Genomic DNA, 25,151 nt, shown 5'->3' on the forward strand with positions numbered 1-25,151 from the left:
TGCAATCATGAGGTGGCTTCTGGTTGTTTGAATGAGGCTTCATCTGCTCCTCAGTCTGTTGGTGCACACTTTGGTGCCTTTGGAAGGCAATAACTGCTTCTGATCACCAGCATAAAGGTCAAACTAGAGTGTCTTCTACCAAAGCTTGAAAGTAACTGGGTAGAATTTGCAGTGTGTATTTAGATCTGTGCCAGCTTACACTGGTGACTGCAGTAACGTTTTTGTTACCCTTATTTCTGTTAATTCACTTGCTGACAAAAGTGACTGTATCACCATATTGTACGTTCATGTAGCCAGTAGAACTGTTTACTGTTCTGCTTGCAAAATGTTTATTGTTAGTGCCAAGGAGAAGAACAGGCATTTTAATTTACAGATAACAGATGATTTTTTGGAGGCCATCAGTTCAGGACGGAAGAACCAGATTTAATCTTCAGACATGGAAATTCATGATACCATTTTTGTGAAGTCAGTCTTGAACATGGCTCTTTAGTACCTGTATTCCGATACTGATTTTCAGTTTTATTGTACTGTCTTTTCAGGTTTTTGGCAACACCTCCAAAATATGAGTTTAACATCTTTAGAGGGAAAAAACCCTCTCTTGCCATTTATGTAAAGAAGTATCTTGTGAGGACATGTGCTTTTGATATTTCATTGGTCATTTTGCTTTTTTCTCACCAGAAGTCAACTATTTTCATGATACTGTAATAAAATTTTCTCTCTTATATGATGTCCTGTGCTCTTCAAAAGTGCTACAGGTTACTTGAAAAGAATCAAAAAGTCTGCAAGAGGTTCTTGTCTGTAAAACTTGTTATCTTAAACTGCTCAGTCTGATTCCTAACAGTTGTGATTTCTTGGAATGTCCATGTGAAAGACCCTGTAGTGCTACCACCATGTGGCCATAAAAAAGGATTCCACCCTAAAGACTGTCTTGAGTAAAAACGTGACTATGAAAAAAGGTGTCCCTCACTTGGAAAATTTAAAGTAGCTCCATAAATACATTTTTTCCATCAGTTCTACTAAAAGAAATGTCAACCTTTAAAACAAACAACAAACAAACAAACCACCACAAACTTTAAGTAAAAGAAACCTTAGAACAGTAATGATGCAAAATTTAAACAATAAGCATTTGAAGAATCTGCTAGCCATTTTTGTTTGGTTCTCATTGATTGTTTTCCTTCTTTGGGAAAGCTGTTTCATAGAATTGCTATCAGCATTGGTGGTATTGATACTGGAAGAATACATCAGCTTAGTTAGAGATGAAGCATGTTGTTGGTAAAACTTCACTGGGGTCAGGCAAGGGTGTATTTGATTATAAATTTCAGCAGTGTTTTATTTTGGATTTATTTAATGTGTCAGGAGTATTTATTGCCATTACAAGTTCAAAATCGCATGTAATATATGCTGGACTTATTAAAGATATACTATAATTAGTAAAAACATGTTTCTTGATACAGTTTGACTTAAATGCTGTATTAAATTTGCATTTTATGCCAAGAACATATCAATTCTGTTAAGTATCCAAAGTTTATACAAATGAGAAAGTATCTGTAGGAAAGTAAGGTTCCTTTTCAGCTATGGGAAGAAACTGGTATATTTTTTTCTTTCTTTTAACATGCAGAGGAAATGAAGTCCTAAAGGAGAAAGTATCTGTTTTATATCTCCAAATGAGCAACAACTTTATCCATGGCAAAAAGGTGCTGTTACAACCTGCTTCTGCCATTATCAGATGGAATTCCTAAGAAGCAGAAAAGACGGGAAGGAACTGTGCTGACACTGCCTCTTGCATGGTCTGCACCTGTACTCTTAATGACCAATTCCCATCAAAAGCACAATGGCTTTCAGCAATTTTCTAAAATGTAGGATTGCAGGACCAGCTTCCAAAGAGGATTAAACTGCACCTCTCCATGCCAGTGTAATGAAGCTTTATTTTCAAAGACTGCTGTAACCCTCCAGCAACTCCAGTATTATCAGGCTGTAGGATCAGAAAGATACTTCCTTTATGCTTGAGTATGCAGCTGGTGCAGGGATTTCCAGTATATCCTGTGGCAATTTTACTTGACACCTTTTATACAGTGTGTATTTGCCAAACTTAAATAGTAGAGAAGGGAAGAAATCATTTGATGCTGGTCGTGATTTAGAACGTGACAGCTTAATGAGCATCATAAAATATTACCTAATGCTTTTTCTACAAATTGTATCAAAATATTTACTCTGTTTGAATGACTGCCAAGGTGAATTTTATTTGGGAAACATTTTAAATTCTTCTCTTTGTTCTATTTTTAAAATATTTTGTAGATAAGGGCAGAAAGGAATCCAATTTAAAATAATATATCTTTTTAGATTAGGTAATATGAATAAGGCTGGTTGTTTTCTAGCATATTCATTTTATTAAGACAGTCTTAAATTTAAGTTGATACTGACATAAAAGAACTTGTAAAAAAAGAAACAGAGGTCCATGGAGAGAAATGCTGTTCAGGGGGAAGGATTTCAATAAGACACCATTTGGTTTAGTTCCAGTTTGTGTAGTAAACAAAGTCCCTGTGTGTTACCCTGGAGGGTGAGTTTGGAATTAACTACTCCATTTTGATGCCATGTGAATATGTTTCTTCAACACTGAGTGCATCTCAGCCAGACTGAGCTGCCTCACACAAAGCATCTTGCTCTGGGTGTGTGGCAAAGATACCTGCACAAGGGAAGGTGTCGGTGTGGTAAATGCACTCTTTGCTTGCTGAACGCTTGTTTCCCTGACTGTTATGTATGTCATGGTGCAGGATTACTATGGAAAGGTTTAGAGAGATGACGTTGAAGACATAACCTTTCTAACTTTCCTTCAAAATTAAATGGAGACCAGACAACTGTCAGGGTGCTGGACTGAGAGAGAGACCCAGCATCCAGCTCCCGTCTCCAAGGCCTTTACTCTTTCTTTGCCAGAGGAATCACAGGCATAAAATTAATGTTCAGCCTGGTGTCTGTGACTAACTGGGAGCAAAATCTGTGAGAAGTAGTATGGGCCACTACAGGATATGTATCTGGTGGCAGTGGAGACTTAACGATGGTTTCCTTAGAGTATGTATTTCTTCCCTGTCCTGTACTGCTGCTGACTGCAGTAATGCTGCTCTGGCAGCCTGGCACATCGTACAGCTTTCATGTCAAGCTCTGAATGTTGATGGAACTATTACTGCTAAAAAAAAGAGGTAATGTGATATATAAAGGAAACATATCTTGCTGCAGTAATGCTGGTTTTAGTTGTACATGTTTGTTTTTACAGTGGTCTACTTCCTTCTTGCTGTCTGTTGCCAGCAAAATAGCATTTATCTGTAATGCGTAATTCTTGAGGGGAAAGAAGGTAATTGCTAACCAGCAGTACAAGTGATACAATAAATGGTGCTTTGGCAAGTACAATTTTCAAACTTGTGCAGATGCAGAAGAAAACAGGTCATAAGAAAGAGACTGGAAACCTATAGACACTTAGTGATTTTTTTTTTTTAAATTATAAATGCATGTTGAAGTTACTGATGAAATGCACGTGATACTGGGTTAGTGTCCAAAATTGCTTCTGATTTTTGTGATGTAGTCTTGCGTAGAAAGGGCTCAAGGTCCTCTGAGGAATATTTTTTTAACTCCCACTTTCAGTAAACTCATTCCCATGAACACAGTAACTATACTAGTAGAATTTTCTCATTCTCTCTGTGTGTTCACATTGTTGCTGGTAGCTCATTGGCATTAAATCGGTGCTCTCCTCCTTCCCTGCTTCCCTTCTGTTAGGTTTTCATTCCCAGCAAGTCAATCTTTTTCTTACAAGTCTATCTAGTAGTAACCATACAGTAGAAAAACTCTTATAAGAAAATGGAGAAAATGTGTAACCAGTTTCTTACAGGGAATGCGTTATCTTCCTTCCTTCCATCATCATTTTTTCCCATTGCCTCGTTCATGTGCTCCATTGCTAAATATTTGCACTCCTTTCAGGTTCATTCTTTGTATTGTTTTTTTCAATACTGATTGTTAATATATTCCAATGTATTTATATTTATATTTCCAATGTAAATATAACATAGATTTCTAACTAATTACAGTTTTATATTATTAAATCTATTCAGTATTATAGAAGTTAGTAAGTCTTTTTTAGCGTACATATTATTGCTCAGTTTTTTACCAATATTTTGCCACTGAACTGTTAGAGTTTGCAGTTCTGTTGTGTCTTCTTAAGCAGTCACAATGTTTTAGAGGTGGCTGTATTGCAGCAGTATATAATATGTACCTTCTATTAATACTTTTGGAAAGTTCTGTAAATAATTTTTGCTCATTTATACATAATTAAAGCAGAAATTACAAAACTTACTAAAATACTTATGTCTATAGTCTTATTTAGTCAACATCAATAGTTACCTGTCCTTTCACACAACATTTTGTCTTTTCTTTTGTAACCAGCTCTGATTTGTTGTTGTTAGTGTTTGTTTGTTTGTTTGTTTGTTTTTGGAAAGTATTTGTTACCTGTCAAAAAAAAAAGTAGTGACGTAAGTAAGCAACTTGGGAGAATTTAAGTTTATATGACAGTGATTTCCTTTGTGCCTGTAATGTCAGACGGTTTACATCTATCAGTGCCATATTGCTGACATTTGTAATACTAAATAGCTATCTGAAATCAAAGCAGTCTTCATACTTCCATGCTCTTTCCTCATCCTCCTTGGCTTCCAAGTTGTCCTACCTGTCAGGTAAGCACCTGCTTGTTGGAGGGCAAAATTCCCCTGCATTTTGAAAGATGAACTTAGACTGTATTATGATTTTTGAATTGTTGAATAATTATGACCTGCTCAAATTTGCTGAAGTACAAAACGAAATGTGCACATACACTTTTCTGAATCTCTTCCAGTTTGTATCTTTTATGGAAAACATAATCAGACAGCTGGTCTCCACACTGTGAAAACCAGTCTTTTTCTCTGATTAAAATTACGAAAATGTCATGTTGAAATTCTCTGAGGACCAAGGTGGTTTGCACTAGTCATCAGCAAACTTGGTTTTTGGCACTCTGGTCAGCCTTTGGTCTCCAACTTTACCCAAATGGGAAAGGGAGAAATGGGAAGCAGGACTGATGATGTCCTGTTCCCACATACAAACATTGCAACTTAAAAAGGAAGCCTTATTGTTTATACTGAAGAGGACTAAATTCAAGGAGGTGGCAGGAGCTCCCTTTTCTACAAAGCTTCCATATAGTGCAATTCACCATCGCTGGGAGCCCAAACAATGCACACGGTGCCACTCTGTCTGCTGTCGAACAATTTCAGCTCGCTTTTTTTAAAACAGACATGAAGAATAGCCCTGTGATTGCAAACTTGGTCTGTGTGCTGCAGCAATAACCTCCAACTTATTTATAGCATTTTGGAAATTACAGCATTTTTATCCCCTATGGACACAGCTTATTATTTGCTTGGTTTTTTACAGTTGTGACTGTTTTTGCCACCCACTGTATATCATTCTTCAGTGGTTATTTTCAACCACAAATGGAGGTGTTGGCTTTGTGTGGTTCTGTAATACACAAGACTGTGCTTCCAGAGTTCCCGGAGCCCAGAGTCTGTAAACATTTTTTTGAACTACACTGTAAGTTTTTCATCCCAGATGGGTACTTCAGAGTTTAGTTAATGTAATTATACCATGTGACAGGTGTTGGTTATCAAAACTACAACTAATCTGTATTAATGAGGCACCCTGCACAGCATTTGGTACGGAATATACGGCATAGACCTAGGATTAATGCCTCAACAGTGCATGTGAGCCTGCTAATAATTTTTTCATTTTAGTTTTTGCTTCTGTCATTAGTTTAAGGTAGCAGGGAGTTATGGGATCTGATGACCTTTGGAACAAAAAAAACCTCACAAAACTAGTAGCATTTACTGGTAAAAACATTTTGCCAGCTCTGTCTTTCCAGGGCATCGTGATAAATGGGAGATGGAATATGCTGTGTAAAACGTCTTGGGAGAACAAAGCAGTCCATAAGGTGGCCTGGAGCTTTTTTGGCAATGTCAAAGTCTGTAAATACTTTTTAAGCCACACTTTTTCTCATATGTGGACGTGCACACATACACGATAGGAAGAAAAAGTGGCTTGGGAAACTTATTACTGCATTGGAATGCTTGAGTGTTGTCCATAGGAGAAGAGGTAGGTTAACTCTCTCTTTTCCTCTGATCCAGGTGCTAGCTGTCAAGAACTGCAGAAACTAGAATTATGAAGTCATGACTTGGCAGAAGAATTAAAATTGTTTCTAGTATTTTGTTTTGAGATTGATGAGAATAAATGAGTTGAATCTCCATGTGCAGCATATTTGAAAATTTACCCCCCCACCACCTTTGAGAAAGCCTTGCTGTTAGCACACAGGGAGGAGCTCTCTCACTTAAATACTCCTAGTAAAGTATAATTAATTTCCTCAATAGCTAGACAAGGCTCAAGAAACCTTAGCCATTACAGATACAGAAGATTATGAAAACTCTAACGCTCCTCAACATGTTTTGCTGATCAGAGACTCTGGATGCCAGTGGATGAGGTAGGGTCATGCCAGTTTTACAGGCATGTGATACTTCTTAGGGGTACAGGGAACTGTACTTTACTAAACCACAGAGCGAGTTGCACATGTTTCTGGCTGTGAAAGTCTGGTCAGTTTGACCTGTACCTGTAACAGAAGTAAGGGTTAGATGAAAAAGCAGGCCAGGTTATTGAAGCAGCGTAACTGCTTTTATTAGGTTGGGTGTAACTGTGTGCTAAACCCTCTTCTTAGCATAATGAGTTGCGCTGTGCTGTGCTGTGCTGATGTGGCCTTTGATTTTAGTTTGGGAGCCAGCTCGGTCTAAACTAGCTCATGGCCTCTTCACAGCAATCCTCTGAGAAGTGTAGACTTGCCCAAAGACAGAAGCTCTTTAGTTTCTAGGTTGAGAAACTGAATTAATGTTGTTTTGGACCAAATGTGAATTATAAGTCCTCATATAACATAGATCTTACTCAGGAAAATTAATGCTATCATATAACCATGGAGTGGTAATTATTCACCCCTCTGGAACAGTTTCAGTAAAGTGAGTCTGCGAAGGGAGTTAACACAGCTAGGGAAACACTGCAGGTAATATATATCAACCTCGAGCTCTTCAGAAGGCATGAGTCAGGCCTCCCACGAATCATGATTTTAAAGTTGGTTTTATTTTTTGTTTATGTCTTTTTGGGTTATTTAGTCTTTTGGTTCACATCACTTTTTTTTTTTTACTTGGCAGAGTGGGAATTTTTAATTAAAACGAATTTTTTTTAAAAAAGGCAATTGATCTTCTTGTGTAACTGTATAACTATAAGAACCAAGACTTTAAGACACTAAATGTCAGAAAGATGATTAAATTGTTAGTATTAGTAAAGCTAGAGATGTTGTACAGAATTATTTCACTGGTAATCGTTCTCAGTCTGCTATATAATATGAAGATGACTCAGGCTGGAGGCTGGTAACTAACTGTGTACCCAGGGGTCAGTACTGAGTCCAGTCCTGTTAAACATCTTCATTAGTGACCTCAGTGATGGGACAGAGTGTACCTTCAGCAAGTTATCCTGGAGTACAAAACTCAGAGGAGTTGTTGTTACATGAGGTGGTTGTGCTGCTGCCTGGAGTGACTTTGACAGGCTGGAGAAATGGTCTGAGAGGAACCTCCTGAAGTTCAACACAGATGAGTGCCAAGTCCTTCCCCTGGGAAGGTACAGCCGCGGGCACCAGTTCATGCTGGGGCCACCTGGCTGCAAAGCACCTTGGCAGAAAAGGCCCAGGGGGTCCAAGTTGACACCAAGTTGAACATGAAGCAACAGTGAGCCTTTGTGGCAAAGAAGCTGAATGGTGTCCTGGATTGCGTTAGACAAGAAGGTGGCTGGATGTGATCCTTCTCTTCCACTCAGCCCTGGTGAGGCTGGACGTGGAGTGCTGTGTGCAGTTTTGGGCTCCCCAGTTCAAGAGAAAGTCTACTGAAGGGCCCCTAAGATGATGAAGGGACTGGAGCATCTCTCCAATGAGGAAAGACTGTTCATCCTGGAAAAGAGAAGGCTCAGAGGGATCATCTCATCAATGTGTATGAACACCTGAAGGGAGGGGGCAAAGGATACAGAGCCAGGCTCTTATCAATAGTGCCCAGTGACAGGACAAGGGGCAACAGGCACACACCAACACACAGGAGGCTCCCTCTGAACCTCAGGAAGCAGTTTTACACTGTGAGGGTGACTGAACGCTGGCACAGGTTACAGGTTGCCCAGGGAGGTTGTGAAATCTCCAGCCTTGGAGATACTTAAAAGCTGTTTGTGGCCATTGATGATTTATTTAGTCACGCATTTTTATTTGAAGTCACTGGTCGGTACAGAGGGATGTCTCATCAGAGGGAGGAGTGGGTGTTGACTGCCGCTTGGAATAGGCCCAAAAGACTGATAAAATTAATTCTGTTACTCCTACACACCAAACCCTTGACAGATGCTTTTCTTTCCCTGATGCTTTCTGTAACTCCTCGTCAGCCTGTTTAGATTCCGTTATCCAACCAGGGCACAAAAGCAGGTAAATTCCTACAAAGCAAAGCTGAGCGTTGCCGAACTGTGTAGGGGATTCAGCTGCTTTGCTGCTATTAGCCAGCTCAGCAGATCAATTAAAAAACACAGGGTGTTTCGAGGCAAAGATAAATAATGTTTTATTGCATGTCTGTTATTTAAGACTACTTTATTTTCCTTTTCTGCTCACTAATATGCTAACAAAACCAACAGTCCTTGTTGCCTCTCTTCACATGCGCTTGTCTGGAGCAAGGATGGGAATAACAAATGAGTATAATTTGTGAATCAAATGTTTTGGAGGAAAAAATAGAGGTAATAGAACTAAAGTGACACTTAGGTTGTATGTAATTGCCCTTACTGAGTAAGGAGCATTTGGTAACTCGGTCCTTGCTATTGTATTTGCTTGCCTGATTTTCCTTAAATTTTCAAGATTAAATTTAAAATTCTAGGCAGTGTTGCTGTTGTGTTGGAAGAACTGCAGTGTAAGTAAAGACTTGTACATTTAAAGAGAAAAAAGGGGGGAAAGTGTACTAAGAGTAGTCAGTAGCTGTTAAAACTTGCCTTAATAGATTTTGGAGTCTGTGTGTGGTCACTGCTGCCGTGGTTCTGTCAGCATTTTAGGCATGATAGCAGCCAAGCAGGGATGCAGATGTCTGTCGCTTTATGAACTTGCTGAACATAGTCATGATTTATGGTCAGTGAAATACAAAGTATGTTGACAGCCAGTCACGGGGTGTTTTTCATACAAAACCAAAGTTCTTTTTCCTTCTGTGATAGCTGTCAAGAGAGGCAAATTTTCTATTTTCCCATCTTAGCATTTTACAACAATTTATTTTTTTGTATAAAGAACTTAAAATCCAGTCACCCAACTTGGGTGAGAAATAACACCTCCCCGCCCCCAATCCTCCACATCCTGAAGGGATTGTTCTGAAAAATACTGAAGCTCTATTTTAAATAATCTGCTTTGAGACTTGGCAGGCTCTGATCACATGGCAAAGTGCACATAATGTGGTCACACTGTGTGAGCATGTACCCAGTTAACCAAGAAATTGAGATACGATTCTAAAGGCAGAGAAATAACCATTGGGTACAATGAAAAATGCTGATCACTTATTAGTGTTTGGTGACTTTTCATTAGTAGGGTAGAGGAAAAAAGGCTTAAGCAATTTTTCTTTGATTAATGATCTTATTAGAAGGAATGAGGGATTGTGTACATGTCCTCTGTGAAACCGCTTGTTCTTTATTTTCATAGTAGCTGGCATGCTCTTGCAAAGGCAGTGAGATCTTATTGAACAAGTTTCATGGTTCCTATAAAACTATATAAAGCATTTCTTTATGGAAATGCACAACACACATTTAACCTGTCTGAAATCTTCTGGAAGTAATGGAGTGTTAATTTAAATATTAAAATTTTAAAAAATTATAATCTTCTACAACATGAAATCCCAGTCAGACTTTTCAGGTCTTTTCCATACATCATAAGGAAATGTAAGTAGCGTACAAGTTTAATTTATTTGCAATTTGTACTCATTAACTTCAAGTATTAACATAGAGATCCTAATCTCAGTGTTAATTATAAGTTGGTAGTTAATCTGTTCTTCCACTTAGGGAGTTCACTTACTTCTTTTCCTATGACTTTATATATTTGAAGCTACCTAAAGGTGTTTTAATCTTTCAGATCAAGTAGTGCCTGCACCATCTCACTCATCTTTGGGTCCTCGGTCTATTACCACCTACGTATTAGATTTTGCTCCCCCCGAAGCCTTTCAAGACAGTTCTTGGCAGCTGGCTTGACAGGGCTGCTGGAGACGAGACTGAAACGCACTCTGCTTCCTCCACACAGAGCTCAGTAAACAAGCTGTGATCCTCTGCTTGGCAGGAGGCAGAGCTGCTGCTGCTGCCAGCCTGGGAGAGCAGCAGTGATGCGTGGCAGCAAATAAAATATCCCTTTCTGGGACTTTTGGTGAGTTGGATCACACATTGGTCTAATGTGAAGGTTTGTGAAATATTTATCTGCTTCTGCAAGATGTATTAAGAGTATGCTAAGCGTGTACACACCAGTGGTACACTTAGCTAAAATTAAATTATAGGAAGTGAGTGAAAAGGAATAATGTGTGGAGTAGGTTAGGCTAGGTTTAACTTGCTAAGCAGTGATTTAAGCTTAAAAAAAATAAAAATGAAAAAGGAGGTTTGAGGTGATTTGTCAAAGAATGGTTTGGGTTGGAAGAAATATTAAAGATCATCTAGCTTCAACACTCCCCCACCACCCATGGGCGGAGACACCTTGCACTGGATCAGGTTGCTCAGAGCTCCATCCAGCTGGGCCTTGAACACCTCCAGGGATGAGGCATCCACAACTTCTCTGGGCAACCCGGTCCAGTACCTCACCATCCTCTGATTATGTCCTTGACCTTTCTGTGGAGTCACTCCAACATCCCAAGTCCTTCTTACATTGGCAGCACAAGAGACAGGTGCCCTACTCCATGTGGGGGTCTCATGAGGTCTCAGCGTAGAGGGGAAGAATCACCTCCCTCAACCTGCTGGTCACACTTCTTTTGATGCAGCCCAGAACACAGTTGGCTTTCTGGACTGCAAGTGCATATTGCTGGGTCATGTTGAGCCTCTTGTCCACCAATACCTGCAAGTCCTTCTTCTCAGAGCTGTTCTCAATCCATTCTCTGCCCAGCCTGTACTTGTGCTTGGAACTGTCTGCCACATGCACGACCTTGCACTTGTCCTTGTTGGCCTTTGTGAGATTCACATGGGCTCATCTCTGAAGCCCGTGAAGGTCCCTCTGGATGGTATCCCCTCCATCCAGTGTGTTGACTGCACCACACAGCTTGGTCTTGTCAGCAGACTGGCTGACAGTGCACTCAATCTCACTGCCCATGTCACCAACAAAGGTGTTAGTGCTGTTGCGATGCTGACCGCTGGGGAACACCACTTGTCACCAGTCTCCACTTGGACACTGAGCTGTTGACTGCAACTCTCTGAGTGTGACCGTCGAAGACAATTCTTTATCCACTGACTGGTACATCTGTCAAATCCATGCCTCTCCAGTTTAAAGACAAGGATGTGATATGAGACAATGCCAAATCATAGAATCATAGAATCATAGAATCATAGAATCAGACAGGTTGGAAAGGACCTCTGAGATCATCAAGTCCAACCCTTGATCCACTACCACCACAGCTGCTAGACCATGGCACTAAGTGCCACGTCCAGCCTCATCTTAAAAACCTCCAGGGATGGAGAATCCACCACTTCCCTGGGCAGCCCATTCCAATGGCTGATTACCTTCTCTGTAAAGAATTTCTTTCTAATATCTAACCTAAACCTCCCCTGGCACAGCTTAAGACCATGCCCTCTTGTCCTACTGCTGATTGCCTGGGAGAAGAGACCAACCCCCACCTGCCTACAACCTCCTCTCAGGTAGTTGTAGAGAGCAATGAGGTCTCCCCTGAGCCTTCTCTTCTCAAGGCTAAACAACCCCAGCTCCCTCAGCCTCTCCTCATAGTCTGCATACTTTGTATATGGTTTAGTGAAAGATGTCCCTGTCCACCACAGGGGGGGTTGGAACTAGATGATCTTTAGGGTCCCTTCCAACCCAGGCTATCCTGTGATTCTGTGATATAAAGCAGGTGAAGATAACACTTCTGACATTGTGCTAGAGGGCTACTTTGGTTTCTTAATCGTGCTTATAAGCATGGTAATTTAAATAAGAGAAGTGCTGTTTCCCTAAAGGGGAAGTTGACAAAAATCATTGTTTGAAGAATAGCAATGATCTACATGAAGTGGGTTTTTTTCTCTGCTAATAGATAACTAATATAGAGGCTCATGAGCAATATGTATGTGATAAATTTTCCCTGACCCTTTATTTGCACAATCTAAATGTTGTGTGTGAAATACAGATGTACAGCTGTGGTTTTCTTTTGTTACCCTTCTCACTTCCTTAAGCATTTGCAGTGGGGATTTAAAACTACAACTACATGGTTATTGTTACATTTTGGAAGGACACAGAGCTACTGTAATTCCAAATCCCATGCTCAGTTTTCCTTCTTGGTTGAAGTGGCAGCCGTGAATTGTGTCATGGTGGGAGGGAAGGGCAGGAGGGCACATTACTGTGTTTTTGAAGGAGATGGAACACGTTGCTTAAAACTACCGGGCTGTCTCCAGAGCAGCGACATCGCACGCAGGCTTCGCCCGAGGTCAGGAGCACGATGTGCGCGGCCGAGCGCTGGGGCGGCGGGAGCCGCGTGACCGGCATCTCCTGGCTTCCCGCTGGAGCCGTCCAGCGCCGGGGATCCACCGCTGGCTGCCGGGGTGAGCGCAGAGCCATTCTTCCGCCTTCACTTCCTCGGCTCTTTAGCCCCCATTGAGCGTCGAACAGTGGCGCGGGACAAAAGCTGTATACACTGTACAAACAGAGCACTAAAGCGGCAGTACACTGACTCATTCTTCGCTCTGTGTGAGAACTGAGGGGGACTCTATTCACCGCCTTTGTGCCGGTGTCTGTCAACAGCGCTGTTTGAGGCCAGCCCCATTGTGCCGGCCAATGTTTCTTATTGACCCGAGTCTGTGCCCGCAATGTTCCCAGGGTCGAAGTTGCGAGCGAGAGAATGTTTGAAAAGGGGTAATCGTAGGCTAAATGCGTTTTGCTGCATTGTCGTCTGACCTATTAAATCTAAACTGCGGTCCGCGTTCATGCAAACAGGTAATTATGTAGTCACAGCTGCGGCCATTGACATCTGGTTACCGCCCCGTGGAAAAAGGGGATGGGGTGCTCGCCTCTCCCTCCAGGCTCTCAAGCGCTGAACTTTAATGATATTAACTGAAAATAGAGGGTGGATTAGCGAGACTGACAGGTCAACAAGGTGGATACTTTATCCATGTAGGCAGAAATAAGTCCGAATGCAGTTACTTGGGTATTTCTGCTACATTATGCATCACATTTTTCCCATAGCTGCAGGCTTGGCTGTTATTATTTAGGGTTTTTGGAGATCTAGGGTTAGATCTAGAGAAGCTGCAAAATACTTCTATCATCCTGTTGTGCAGTACAGTTCTGCAAATAGTCACCACATTAACTGTTTTTTTTTCTAAACTGAGAAGCTTACAATGGTTCTGGTCCCCAGAGGAAGAGTTGCCAGGATTTCTAGATAACAAACCTTCATTATCAATAGGCCAGCATTTCAAAACTTAGTGGTAGGTGTACAAGGGTAGTAAAACATTCCTGGCCGTAAATTATTTTAGGGAACTGCTTTTTCTTTTAATGTACTTTGGAACTTAGGCACATTTGCATGTGAATTAGTCTGGCACATCCTCTCTCTCATCCCCTTCTGCTCTCCCCCCTTCTGCTGGGAGGGAAGAGATCTCTACATAACATACATAATTATTAAAACAGCCTGCTTTTCTGTCCTGTGCAACTTTCAGTGGTTGGGATAGACAACAACCTTCTACAGAAAATAAAAGAGAGGGTTACATGGCCTGGGGTGACTTTCATGGCACATCAAAGCTGGGAGCACACTCAGTGCTGGGCAGCCCTGGCTGCTGAGCAGGAGAGGAATGCAGCCAGCTGATAAATCCCTGCTTCAAGGGATCTCATGCAGGAATTAATGGTTAGCTGCTTCTCCTTGCGTTTGCATCCCTGTGCTGCTCCTTTGGAGTCAATTATTCTGAAGCGCTGTTGCAATGTGGAGTGTCATGCAACAGGGAGAGTAGGTGCTACATTTTGTGGCGAATATATATTTTTTAATATATATATAAAATCTTCCATAGTTATGGGAGGACTGTAATTGCCAAAGGAATGAAACATTTTTCTTCAAAGGCATGTCCAGCGTTACAGAGAAGAGCTGGTTTTTCACTCATGGAGCAGGGAGAGAAAAAAGGTGATCTGCTCAGATTCAAGGGGATCTACTTGTTTTGTGGATCTCTAAAATGGTCTTGTACATCTGTAGTGTAATTAGCTTTTTCTCTCTCTCTGTGGGTTGATTTTTTTACTTGATTTCTACCTTTTTCTACTCCTTACAGGCCTCTAGGGAACGAACTGGCTTTCTTATGCAAGAAGCAAGGGTAAAAAAGTGCAAACTAAAAATATTTCAAGTGTATCCAGAAATGTGTTGGCATTATCATGTGTTACAGGCAGAGGACAGTAGGGAAAGACCAAGTCCATCTTCCAGCAAAAGACAGTTAAATTACATCTTCACAATTATCTGACTCTTTGGCTGTTCGATATTTATTGCTGCAGGAAGGAATAAATTTCCTTAGTGACATTTGTAGGCTATATCAACTGTATACAGTATCTTTGCTGCCTCTGCATGAACACGAATTTTTCCAAATATACAGAAAATTCTATTTATGCATTCCTAGTAGATGTATTAAGTTCATAAAAATACTAGATAGTCTTAGGAATTTGTTGTTTCTCACCTCTGTAGCTCTATCTTCTAAACCATTTGCCCATTTCTCTACTTAAAACAAATAATCGAAATAGAGTATTTCCTTTTCAGCAGCCACTGATTTTTTCTACTATAAAGGAAATACCAAGGAATAATGTTTATCTAAAAGACGCAATGGTCTAAATCAGTGTTCTCATAAGCTGTATTATCTGTAGAGTAGACAAATGAGACTGAACATTTACCCTGTAGAAGTCTGTAAATGCCTTACACTCTTTAAAATACTTTAATTCTGTAACTGAGAAAACCTGTTCAGCTTCAATTATGAAAAGGAAGTTCAGAAAGAACTTGAAATGACAATTCTCAGCAGAGATCAAGAAGCTTCCTGGTTAAATTGTGTTTTCCCCTGACCTAATAAGTAAAACTTGAGCAAACTTTTAGTTTGGATACCCCAGTTTTGATGTCATGTGCATCCTGTGATGTCTCATCTGTAATTCTGCATGTCATTCAAAAGGAGTTATAAGAATACACTTTACAAAGTGGCAAAGATGATTTTTCCTTAGATACATCACCGACTTACTGAAATAGGCATTAACCACTCTTGTATGTTTGGAAGGTGGTGCTGTATAATGAAAGAAAGGTTGAAAACTTAGATGTGGGAATTATTATGTGCTCAGTGTTTTGGAGCAGTCAGGTGACATCAGTGAAATTGAGGCAAACCTTGCATGGTATGTGTAGCTTAGCTTCATGCTTCAGCCAGTAAGGCATTATAGACAAAGTTCTTACAGTTCTAGACAAAATAAGAGAGCAGTGAATGTAGACTTCTTGGATATGCAGTGCACATGCAATATGTGTACTCAATATCCTGACCTGTACTTGGTGGAGAATAACGTCAGTGTGGGCTCATGAGGTTTTCCCAGAATGAAAAATTCATGACGTTGGTGGTCTAATTAATTTTCTTCAAGCAGTGGTAGCTTGCAGAAGTGAAAGGCAAATAACCATAAAAAATTTCAGTTGAAATTAGTAATGAGGAGTTCTTCTTTTTTTTTTTTTTCTTGGAGATGATAGTACTTGAAATGTTTACTATTAAATGGAAAACAAGATATCTCTGCTCAATGCTTAACAGCTTTTCCTTTATCTTTCACAGTAGCATGTTCTATTGCCTGAAAAACTTACAGTAATTTATTATACCTTTTACAAACAATTCTGCTTGATTTTCTTTTAAAAAGACTTTTCTTCATGGAGGATTAGATTGCAATTAACTTTTAATACATCTCTTTTTCTGTTTTAGTTTATATGAGTTAGCTTATGTGAGACTATTCACAATGCAATGGTACTATCCATCAATTGGTATGTATGCATTGGAAATGGAAATCAATAGGATTCTTTCTGAAGCTGATATACTTAGTGGTAAAGTCAGCCCTAAAGACGATGCATAAATACGCAATTCATATATGATGCATATGTAATGATAATCTAAATGGGCCTAATTCATGTACCTTTCTTAGAAGGAGAATGAAGTGTGAGTCAAAAAGAAAACAGGTTTCTGAGAGAAATTAGTTGGCTTGTTTCAACAAAGGGCCCCAGGATATTATAACCTCTGTGTAAAAACAACAACACACTTGGCACACATTGCCCCTGCGAGTTCAAAATTGTATGGAAACTGAAATAACCTTTCTAAAAATATATTTGAGGGCACACCTTTTGGGTACTGGAATTAATGTTCCGATAGCACCAAGTGGGACAGCCCTTTTCCAATACATAGTGTTTGTGGATTACACCTGTAAAGAAAATATGACAGTGAAGCACAGGAATGGGCAATACCTGTAGAAAAAGGCTTATCTGCTGCCACTACTCCTTTTAGGATTTGTCTTTATACAGCCTGTGGAAAAGACCTTATGGTTGTGCTAACTATCCAGCTAAATGGTAACATTTTTTCTTACAAAAATTTTCTTCAGGTTTTTAAAAAAGTGCATTTATCTCAGCAGAGAACTGAAATAGCACAAAACGTTTGAAATTATTCTTACTAAATTAAAAAAAAATTCTTAAGCCCACTAGACATCTCATTTATTTTGGTTTAAAAATGGGCAGTATTGTCTAATACTAAGACAACATTATGAGCTTGTTTATGTAACGTATGTTGGTTTCTGGATTTCTTCGAAATGAAGAACTCAAGTGTTGCTCTCCAGGAATACAGGTATAGGGAGGATCAGAAATTTTAGTTGTTAACATACTGTCTAAAGCAAATAATTAAATTTCAGAAAAGGAAAACTTGTCCCTAACCCAGATCAGATCAGTAATGGCTTTGGAAAACAGCTCTGGTTTTCCTGCCACTGGGGCTAATGCACAGTAAGAGCAAAGATGTGGAATTGGCTTACAAATTAACCTCGTTTAGACTCTGTAATATTCAGATTTTTGTTGCCCTGAAGTAATCGAGATCTCCATTACAAATGCCTTGTTATACTCTGCAATATGAGGACAGCTGGCTGGTCAACTACATTTTCTGGTTTTTTAACCTATTTAAAAGTTGAAACAGTTTGCTTTTTCCTGTTGGTTTTATTTCACATAGACATTTTTCATATCCAAGTTATGATTATCCCCCCCAGTTACTAGAATGAAATTAACTTAGTTTATCTCTCAGTCACATTGTGACTTATATTGCTTTTCATTAGGGAAGATTTCCATGTACAGACAGGATGCAGTGGTTAAACAGGGTTTTTGAAGAAGAAAATATAGATTACAGTAGATGCAAACAGCCTCGGCATGGGCTTCCTTTTACCCCCTCTGACTATTGTCACAGCTTCCCCTCATTCAGTTCAGTGGTGGTTGTTCTTTGCGTGAGACCAATAGATAGGACTGATAGATCAGCAAATGTTGTGTTTATGTTTGATCTCTTGCGAAATAAAAATGCAGCTCTGGATTGTTCAGATTCCTCATTTCCCTTACAGCAACATTGCTACTCTACAGCCTTCAAGAACAGAACAAAAAGCTATTTGGAGAGTAAAGAATTTTCTACAGCCTGTTCTTAATTTTTTTTAAAGGAATTTCTGCTCTTTGACAAAGTGAGATATTTTTCTTCAAAAGAAAATAGACTTGGCAATACACACCAAATTCATACAGGAGGAATGCTTAATTCACTTTTAGAAATGCTGCTAAAAGTCATGGTGCCAACTACCTCTTTAATTCATCCTCATTTATAGAATTGGCAGGGTAAAAACTTGAAGGGCTTGGAGACCTCACAGTACCAGTAATGGCAAAGCTGCTCGGGTATTTTTAGAAAGAATATGCTCATACCTTGGTGCTTCTGGAGAAGGTATGTGCAGCAGAGGGTTAACTCCCTGACACACTGAAGTGTCTTAATTAGAGCTTGGCAAAGAGCCATGGTCAGTAGAGAATATGCAGTGCCTGAGACAGTAGCAGTAACTAGTGGTTTGATCCTCTGGCGAGGTCTCCTGCATTCAGCAGCACTCTCTGCTGTGCCTACCTGTTGTGGGAAAGCAAGATGCTGCTCAGACCTGAAACAAAGCACCCAAGCATTTTCCCATCCAGCTTCACCATTGTAGACTTTAAAAGAAAGGACGTGGGGCTGTGGTGAGGCGGGAGATACCTGTCAATAAAAGCAGCTTAGCAGCGACTCGCTGCACATAGTGGCCTGCAGTTGAAGGAAGAGCAAGTTGAAATGGCAGAGCAAGTCTGGTTTTGCACAATGTAGAGAATGAGTGCAATACTTGCTTTAAAACAGAAAAATGGGAGAATTTGAAGTTTCAGGCTGAGAAGATTTTTTTAAAAACATTTATGACCTCTAATGATTCTTTTCAAATTGGGAATTACTGCATGTTTTTTAAGAATGAGGATGATTTACTTGTAAGAATTATTAATAGATACTTCTTTCCCAAGATTATGGCCTATTTACAGTCCTGGTGGGAAAAATATAACATCAAGTTGACCAATTAATCCTATATTATCATAGGATGGATGATACAGATTAAATGGAAAACAAACCACCAAACCTGTTATTTAAACATGAAATAATAAACTACTTATAATTTCAGGACTAGGTTGCTGGATCTTAAAATGAGAAATACAAAGATACAGACTTGGGATAAAATTGAGCCGATAACATTGTATTTGTAGAGGCTCATATTCAGAGAAACAGTAGGGTAGGTGCTTCTCTAGCTGGTGTGTCTGTAGGCAGGCATGGTTTTCACAGTTAAGAAACCCCCCAGAATTTGTAAGACTGCATCTTGGGTTCTGTGTGAATATTGAAATGTCCCATACCCGTATTTGAAGAAAAATGTGTTGTAAGTTTGAGGAAGTTTCCGGAGGTATTAACAGTAGTTGAGCTCTTCTATCTCTCACTAAATTTCAGTGGAAATGAAACACCTAAATCCAGACTGTGAAGGTCTAAAAGTTATCTTCTTTTAGGTGCAACAACATCAATAATGCATTGCAGTCTGACTGTACAAAAACTCAGAACCAAAAATTGTCTTTACTGGTATTAATATTTAATAATAAATAACAAGATCAAATAAAAAACACACTTTAAGTAGAAATAGAAGAGCAAAGTCCATACTTAAATTATGTTTCTGTAAACTGTTTGCGTGTGTGTTTGTTTATTCTGAGGAATGAAACAGGTCTATGTGAATTTGTATTTAGACACTTGTAAAAATAACCTTTTGACCCAGTTGTCTGAGACCAGTTGTTTTGTGAGAGAACTTCCGAGGATCAATAAAGATCTACCGTGAGGAAATACGTATTGGAATTTATAATGAATATTTACAGTGAAAAATTCTGTAGCTAAATTATTTGAAAATTAAGTATATAGCACATGTTTCACTCATACTTTAAATGTTTAATTCAATATGTTTTGTGAACAGAAGAGAAACAGTGCATGTCAGAAGCTTGACATCAGCAAGTGTTTTTGTGACATCTCAGTGACCTTCCGATAGCAAATTAGGAAGTCAGGAGCTATACAATACATGCAAAACTCATTTTAAAACCATAGTGCATGATTGTCAGCGGGTAGTTCATTGTCTGAATGAAAAGATTCACTGAGTTTGCTTCCATGGGACGCTGCCTTGGGTTAATGGTACCACTATTTTCATTATTGATCAGAGTGATGGAATACTGAGTGTGCTCGTTAAATGTGTAGGTGATGCCCAGCTGAGAGGCTGCTAATCCAGTTTCTGGTTCCTTTAAACTGTAATATGGTTTAGGTTTGAAAATTAAGTTGACAAGTTGGAGAAGGGGTCTGAAAAAAAATAGTGGCAATCAAAAGGTACAAAGTGTCGGACGTATGCAGAGTTGGGAATCAAATGATAGGCAGTGATTCTGCAGAGTTAAACCTTGATGTTACTGTAGTTATGAAGCTATGTATGAAGAAAGAAAATCATGTGTGTCCACTCCTCCTCCCACTCCAAAAACCAAATTATAAGGAATAACTTTTCTAGGTAAATAGCTTTTCTAGATAAATATAAAGGGGTGGTTTTATAGATGTTATTATTATTACGATGACTTTTTTCACCCTTCCCATGTTGGTGATCCATACAGCTTCCTTCTCCATCCTTCCTCTCCATCTACGGTTGTCTGAGAAACCACTGAGTCTGTCCTTTTGTCAAGAGAATTTCTTAGGCCGGGAGGTGGGACAAATCCTCACGTGTGGTAAAATGGGTTGGGTTGGGAAGATGGCATTGACTGGCTTCCCATTTTTGGGGGGAAGAACCCCATATCTGCCATCGTCATGGTGTATCTGTGATATCCTGCAGTAAGAACAGGTAGTCACTGGTCAAAAGACACTTGTGGCCTTTCACACTACTCTATGAGCATGATTTTAGTTCATTGAAGCACTGATACTGAGTGTGACCCTCTGCCACGTCAGATGAACGTTGGTCACAGTGAGTTTTTGGTGAATAAAGTATGTTATCGAGGGTTTCCCTGAGAATAAAGGGTTAGCTGTGGAAAAACTCTTAGCTACACCTATTCAGTCACAGGAAATGTACATTTTCAACGTAGGATCTATTGGTTTTGATTAAATCATGTTAAAACAAGTGCTGAGTCAGTTGCGTGCATTTTAATAGGTATAAATACATGAAAGGAGTAACAGTTTGTTCAGCACTTTTTCAGGTTTTTATTACTTCAAATGAGAGGCAGTACAAGTATAAAAAAATTCAGTTGTTTAAAAAATTTAAACCAGTTAAAACAAAGTTGCATTCCTGGTGAGAAGAAAGAATAAAGTTTTGCTGAATTACCTTCAATTTAGATTTAGACCTTATTTTTACATCAGTATTTTTATACCAGTGATTTTTAGAACCTTTTCATTTTTGTTTGAACAACAGAAAGTTTCCAGGGCATCTGTGTTTTCCTTTTTCAATGACTAAGTTTTTCTTCCAGGTAAGTGGTGAGATTCCTGGTCTTTGAATGTTTTGGTTTAAGTATAAGGGTAGCTTTTAAAGACTTTACTTCCCTTTAATAGCATCTATTTAACTCATATCTGGAGATATTTGAAAATAATTGAGGTTTTTAAGGTGTTTTGAATGGATGCAGAACACAGAAGTGAGAGGAAGGGAAGGACTTCTTAGCTGAGCTGTTGTATCTGCCTCTCTCCAGCCTGCCTGGGAGCTGATTGCCTACCCCCAGAGCCTCTCATTGTGGTTGCCTGTGGCTTCTTGTGGCAGAAACAAAAATGTAAAAACAGCCATTTTGGGTCAGACAGCAGTACCTCTTGCAGTACCCAGTTCCCAACAGTAGCCAGTGCCTGGGAAAGGTTTATGGACAGGGCAATAAGGGAGCGGTGCTTTTGTTCAGCTTCCAGCTGCTTGTGGCTGGAGGGTCTTCCAGAGCAAGAGATAATGTCCTTGTGGTTAATAGCCCTTCACTGGTCTCCCCTACCCCAGTAAAACACTCCTTGAACTTCTGTCAATTGTTTCACCACCTGCAATAACTTGTGACAGAGTATCGCAGCCTCTGTGATAAATGAAGTTATTTTTTTCTTAGCTTATCATGCCGGTTTTATTTAATGCCCACTTACTCCTAAATTAGAAGCAACAATGAACCATTTTACTCACTCGGTGTTTTCTGTGACTCAAGACTCAAATGCATTCCTGTTTGTCACACAAACTTGAGGTTTACCAGGGGTCAGGGTCAGGGGGTACTGGTCACACCGTTCAGTCCTTCCTTTTTGAGGCTGAACAGTCCCAGATATTTTTCCCACTGTTCTCTACACACTTGGAAGTTCACCTATATTCTCTTACAGGAGAGAGGATAAATAAAGGGGTCACTTTTTAAGGCCGTTCTTTTGTGCAGCCGCATAAAATATTTTCTATTTAGTTTTCTTTTTCTTAGGTAAAAGTAAATGCTCAGTTTGGTTTTTGACTGCATCAGAGTCCGAGGCAAATGTTTTCTTTAAAATCATGTCTTGTAACCCCACAATCTTTTTCCTGAGCAGTAGACAGTAGTTTAGTGTGCACACGAAGTCTGGATATTTTTCCCTCAGTGTGCCCTGATTCACACTTACCTATGGTGAATTTCATTTGTCACTTTATATCCCATTCCCACTACTCTGTGAGGTGCTTATGTAGCTCTTTGTGACTAACATTATTTTTATTAATGTAAATAGTATAACCTTCTTACAGATTTTAAGGGGAGACAGTTTGTATATAGATTGAAGTATTACATTCCATGGGACTTGACTGATGATTTCCCTTTATTGAGAAAATTAACCACTTTATTCCTGGGGTTTTTTTATGTTTTTCCCATTCATCGATGTTATGGTTATCGTTCTTATTCTCTGACAGCTTAGTGTGGTGTTCTGTGTGCGGTGGGTTTTTTTTATGATCTCCTTGCAAGAGACCCTCTGAAAACCTCTGCAAATTCAAGTAAACTGGTTTGAAATGATGCAGATCTGTAGTTTGGCTCCTTTCAGCCTTGCACCAAACCATCTAATCCCAATTACACAGTCTTTTAGTTTTCCCACTGAAAAGGGAGGCAGGAGGGCCTCTAATGACTGCCTCTCCTTTCCTTGTAGAAGCTGGAGTGGATCTTGGAACACCATCTGGACAGACTGTGGTAGTACTACAAGGTAACCAGTGCCCTGGGCTAGGAAAAGAGTAAAATGAAATTTCAGGCAAATCAAGTGAGTGGGAAATCAGATATGTGAAAACCTCAAAGAACATAAATGGGATGCTGGCAGATATTGCTAGTGTGCTTTAAAAGTCACTTTATTCTTGGCACCTGGGTCATTCTTGTCCACAGCTTGAGCAGTGTTGTGTGATACAGGAGTGTTTAGGGAAACCAGAGAAGCAGTTTCTTTGGAGTTGTCCCATTGATTCCACTATAAGTTTGATCATGCAGCACGTCAGAGGTTGTTGGATAAGTTAAACCACCTTGTTTAACCACTGGCTGCCACTTTAGCCCAGCCTGTCCAATGAGTCCATCTTCTAAAGCTCTGCTCTGTGCTAGCGTGTGTACTGGAGTATGTCTGTCTCTCAGAGACAAGCAAGAGTGCAAATATATATGTGGAACTTTTAATTTGCCATTAGCTTTTTAAAAGAACTTAGTGTACTGGTTATTAGAACCTGTCAGTAAGAGATTGGATACCAGCTCTCATGGTGGGCTCTGTTTGTGGGATTATTTTGAAGGTAACTGTTAAATTAACACTTGGATCAAGTAGAAGGACTCTAGAATATGGCACATTGTAAGCTGTGAGGTCAGTAATGTTATATCAGTGATATAAATCAATGATAATCACAATTATTATGATGTAGTAAATAAAAACAAATAGCATTCTTAACAGATATCCAGTCTGGAGTAAATTTACTCAGAAGAAATTAGTATGATTAAAGCAATGAATTCTTTGAAGTCATAAAGCCCAAGTCATCACCTTCATATCCCATAAGTTCTGGGATTATTTTTGGTTCTGTAATGTCTACTTTCATTTCATTACAGACACAACTTCATAAAATATTAATAGCAAGGGGTGTAGGATAAACCCTTTGTGTGTTTTGTTCCTTGCTGACTTATCAGCAATGAGAGTGTTCTGGAAGTCATGGTCAACTGCTGCTGCAGAGCCAGCAGATGGAGAGCAAGAACGCTGCTCTGTTTCTATGTGAATATGAAATAAGGAATTCCTATTGTTTGATGAGGAAGATGGTTAAAATGTAATAAACCATCCAATACCATGATTAGAAATTGAAGTTTGAGAAGGTTTAATTCTGAAAAGATCCACTCCAGATACTGTGTGTATCCCCTCAAGTCCTTTATTTTCTCCCTTAGAGTATTAAATGTAATCAAAACTTTATGACTGGGCAAATTGGCATTTAATGCGTGTAACATGCAATGTAGCAGCGTAGCCAGCTTATCCATGAACAGTTTGTTTTAGCTTCTTGCACCCTGCAGCTGATAGAGCTGATAGATTGCAGAAGTGGTGCCTGTAGTAATGCTTTTGTTTTACCCGGGCTTGAAGTTGGCACCTGTCAGGTGTATATTGGCAAATGGTTATAGTTATGAGAGTAGCAGTACAGCCTCTCTCTGCAGGCAAACACCTAGGGCAGCTGGCAATATAGCAAGTACCCCATTTTGTCAATCAGTCATTTCCCTAACAGCATATCTCCTGTTCTGGTAATCCTCTTTTCTTGATTTGAAAATACAACTTTTAGGCATTTTGCAGAAGGTTGCTTTATAACCAACTTTAATCATAGCAGAAGCATTAATTATATAGTGAACTACGTGATGTGTACTGACAAAAGTATAAAATTTTTCTTCAGTATTTTTAGTAATAAATCAGGTAACCTCTAAGAAAATAAAAAGATACATTTTTGCAGTAAAAATTTTGATTCATGAGAAAAGCATCTTTTATTTCAGCTCATAATGAGGCTGTTAAAAATCTCTGGTTGGAAACAGTCTGTGTACTTACTCAGGATTCTCACTTATGGCAAGAAAAACTTTTTTATTTAAAAGAGCTCATCTGTGCACACTCATGTTATCAAGCTTAAAACTTCTTACACAGAGTTTTAATAGGTATTTTGTGGGCTGTTCACAGTAGTGAGCCTTATGTTGTATAGTCAGTGCATCCAGGCTCAGCTGCTCATAGTTTATAAACCCTTAAGGTTTTAGTCACTTTGAGTATTAGTTAAGTATGATGGGATAATGGTACCAACTTCACTTTGAAGTTTAAAAGCAGTTTTGCCCACACCCTTCTGTAGATTAGGGTTGGTGGAGTTT

At 39.4% G+C, this 25,151-nt stretch overlaps 1 protein-coding gene across 2 annotated transcripts in view; it reads left to right on the forward strand.

The window, feature by feature from the left end:
- The window catches only part of TPD52 (tumor protein D52), a 119,094-nt gene that overhangs the window by 60,584 nt on the left and 33,359 nt on the right, over positions 1 to 25,151 (forward strand). Inside the window, exon 3 of one of the 2 annotated variants that reach the window (XM_064650167.1) lies at positions 22,957 to 23,010. The exons of the other annotated variant lie outside the window; for it this stretch is intronic. Coding sequence (XP_064506237.1) covers positions 22,957 to 23,010 — 54 coding nt within the window. The remainder of the gene's footprint in view (positions 1 to 22,956; positions 23,011 to 25,151) is intronic. 2 annotated transcript variants of the gene reach the window in all.

The sequence above is a fragment of the Pseudopipra pipra genome, chromosome 1, assembly GCF_036250125.1.
Source record: "Pseudopipra pipra isolate bDixPip1 chromosome 1, bDixPip1.hap1, whole genome shotgun sequence".
In the NCBI taxonomy this organism is placed as follows: Eukaryota; Metazoa; Chordata; class Aves; order Passeriformes; family Pipridae; genus Pseudopipra; species Pseudopipra pipra.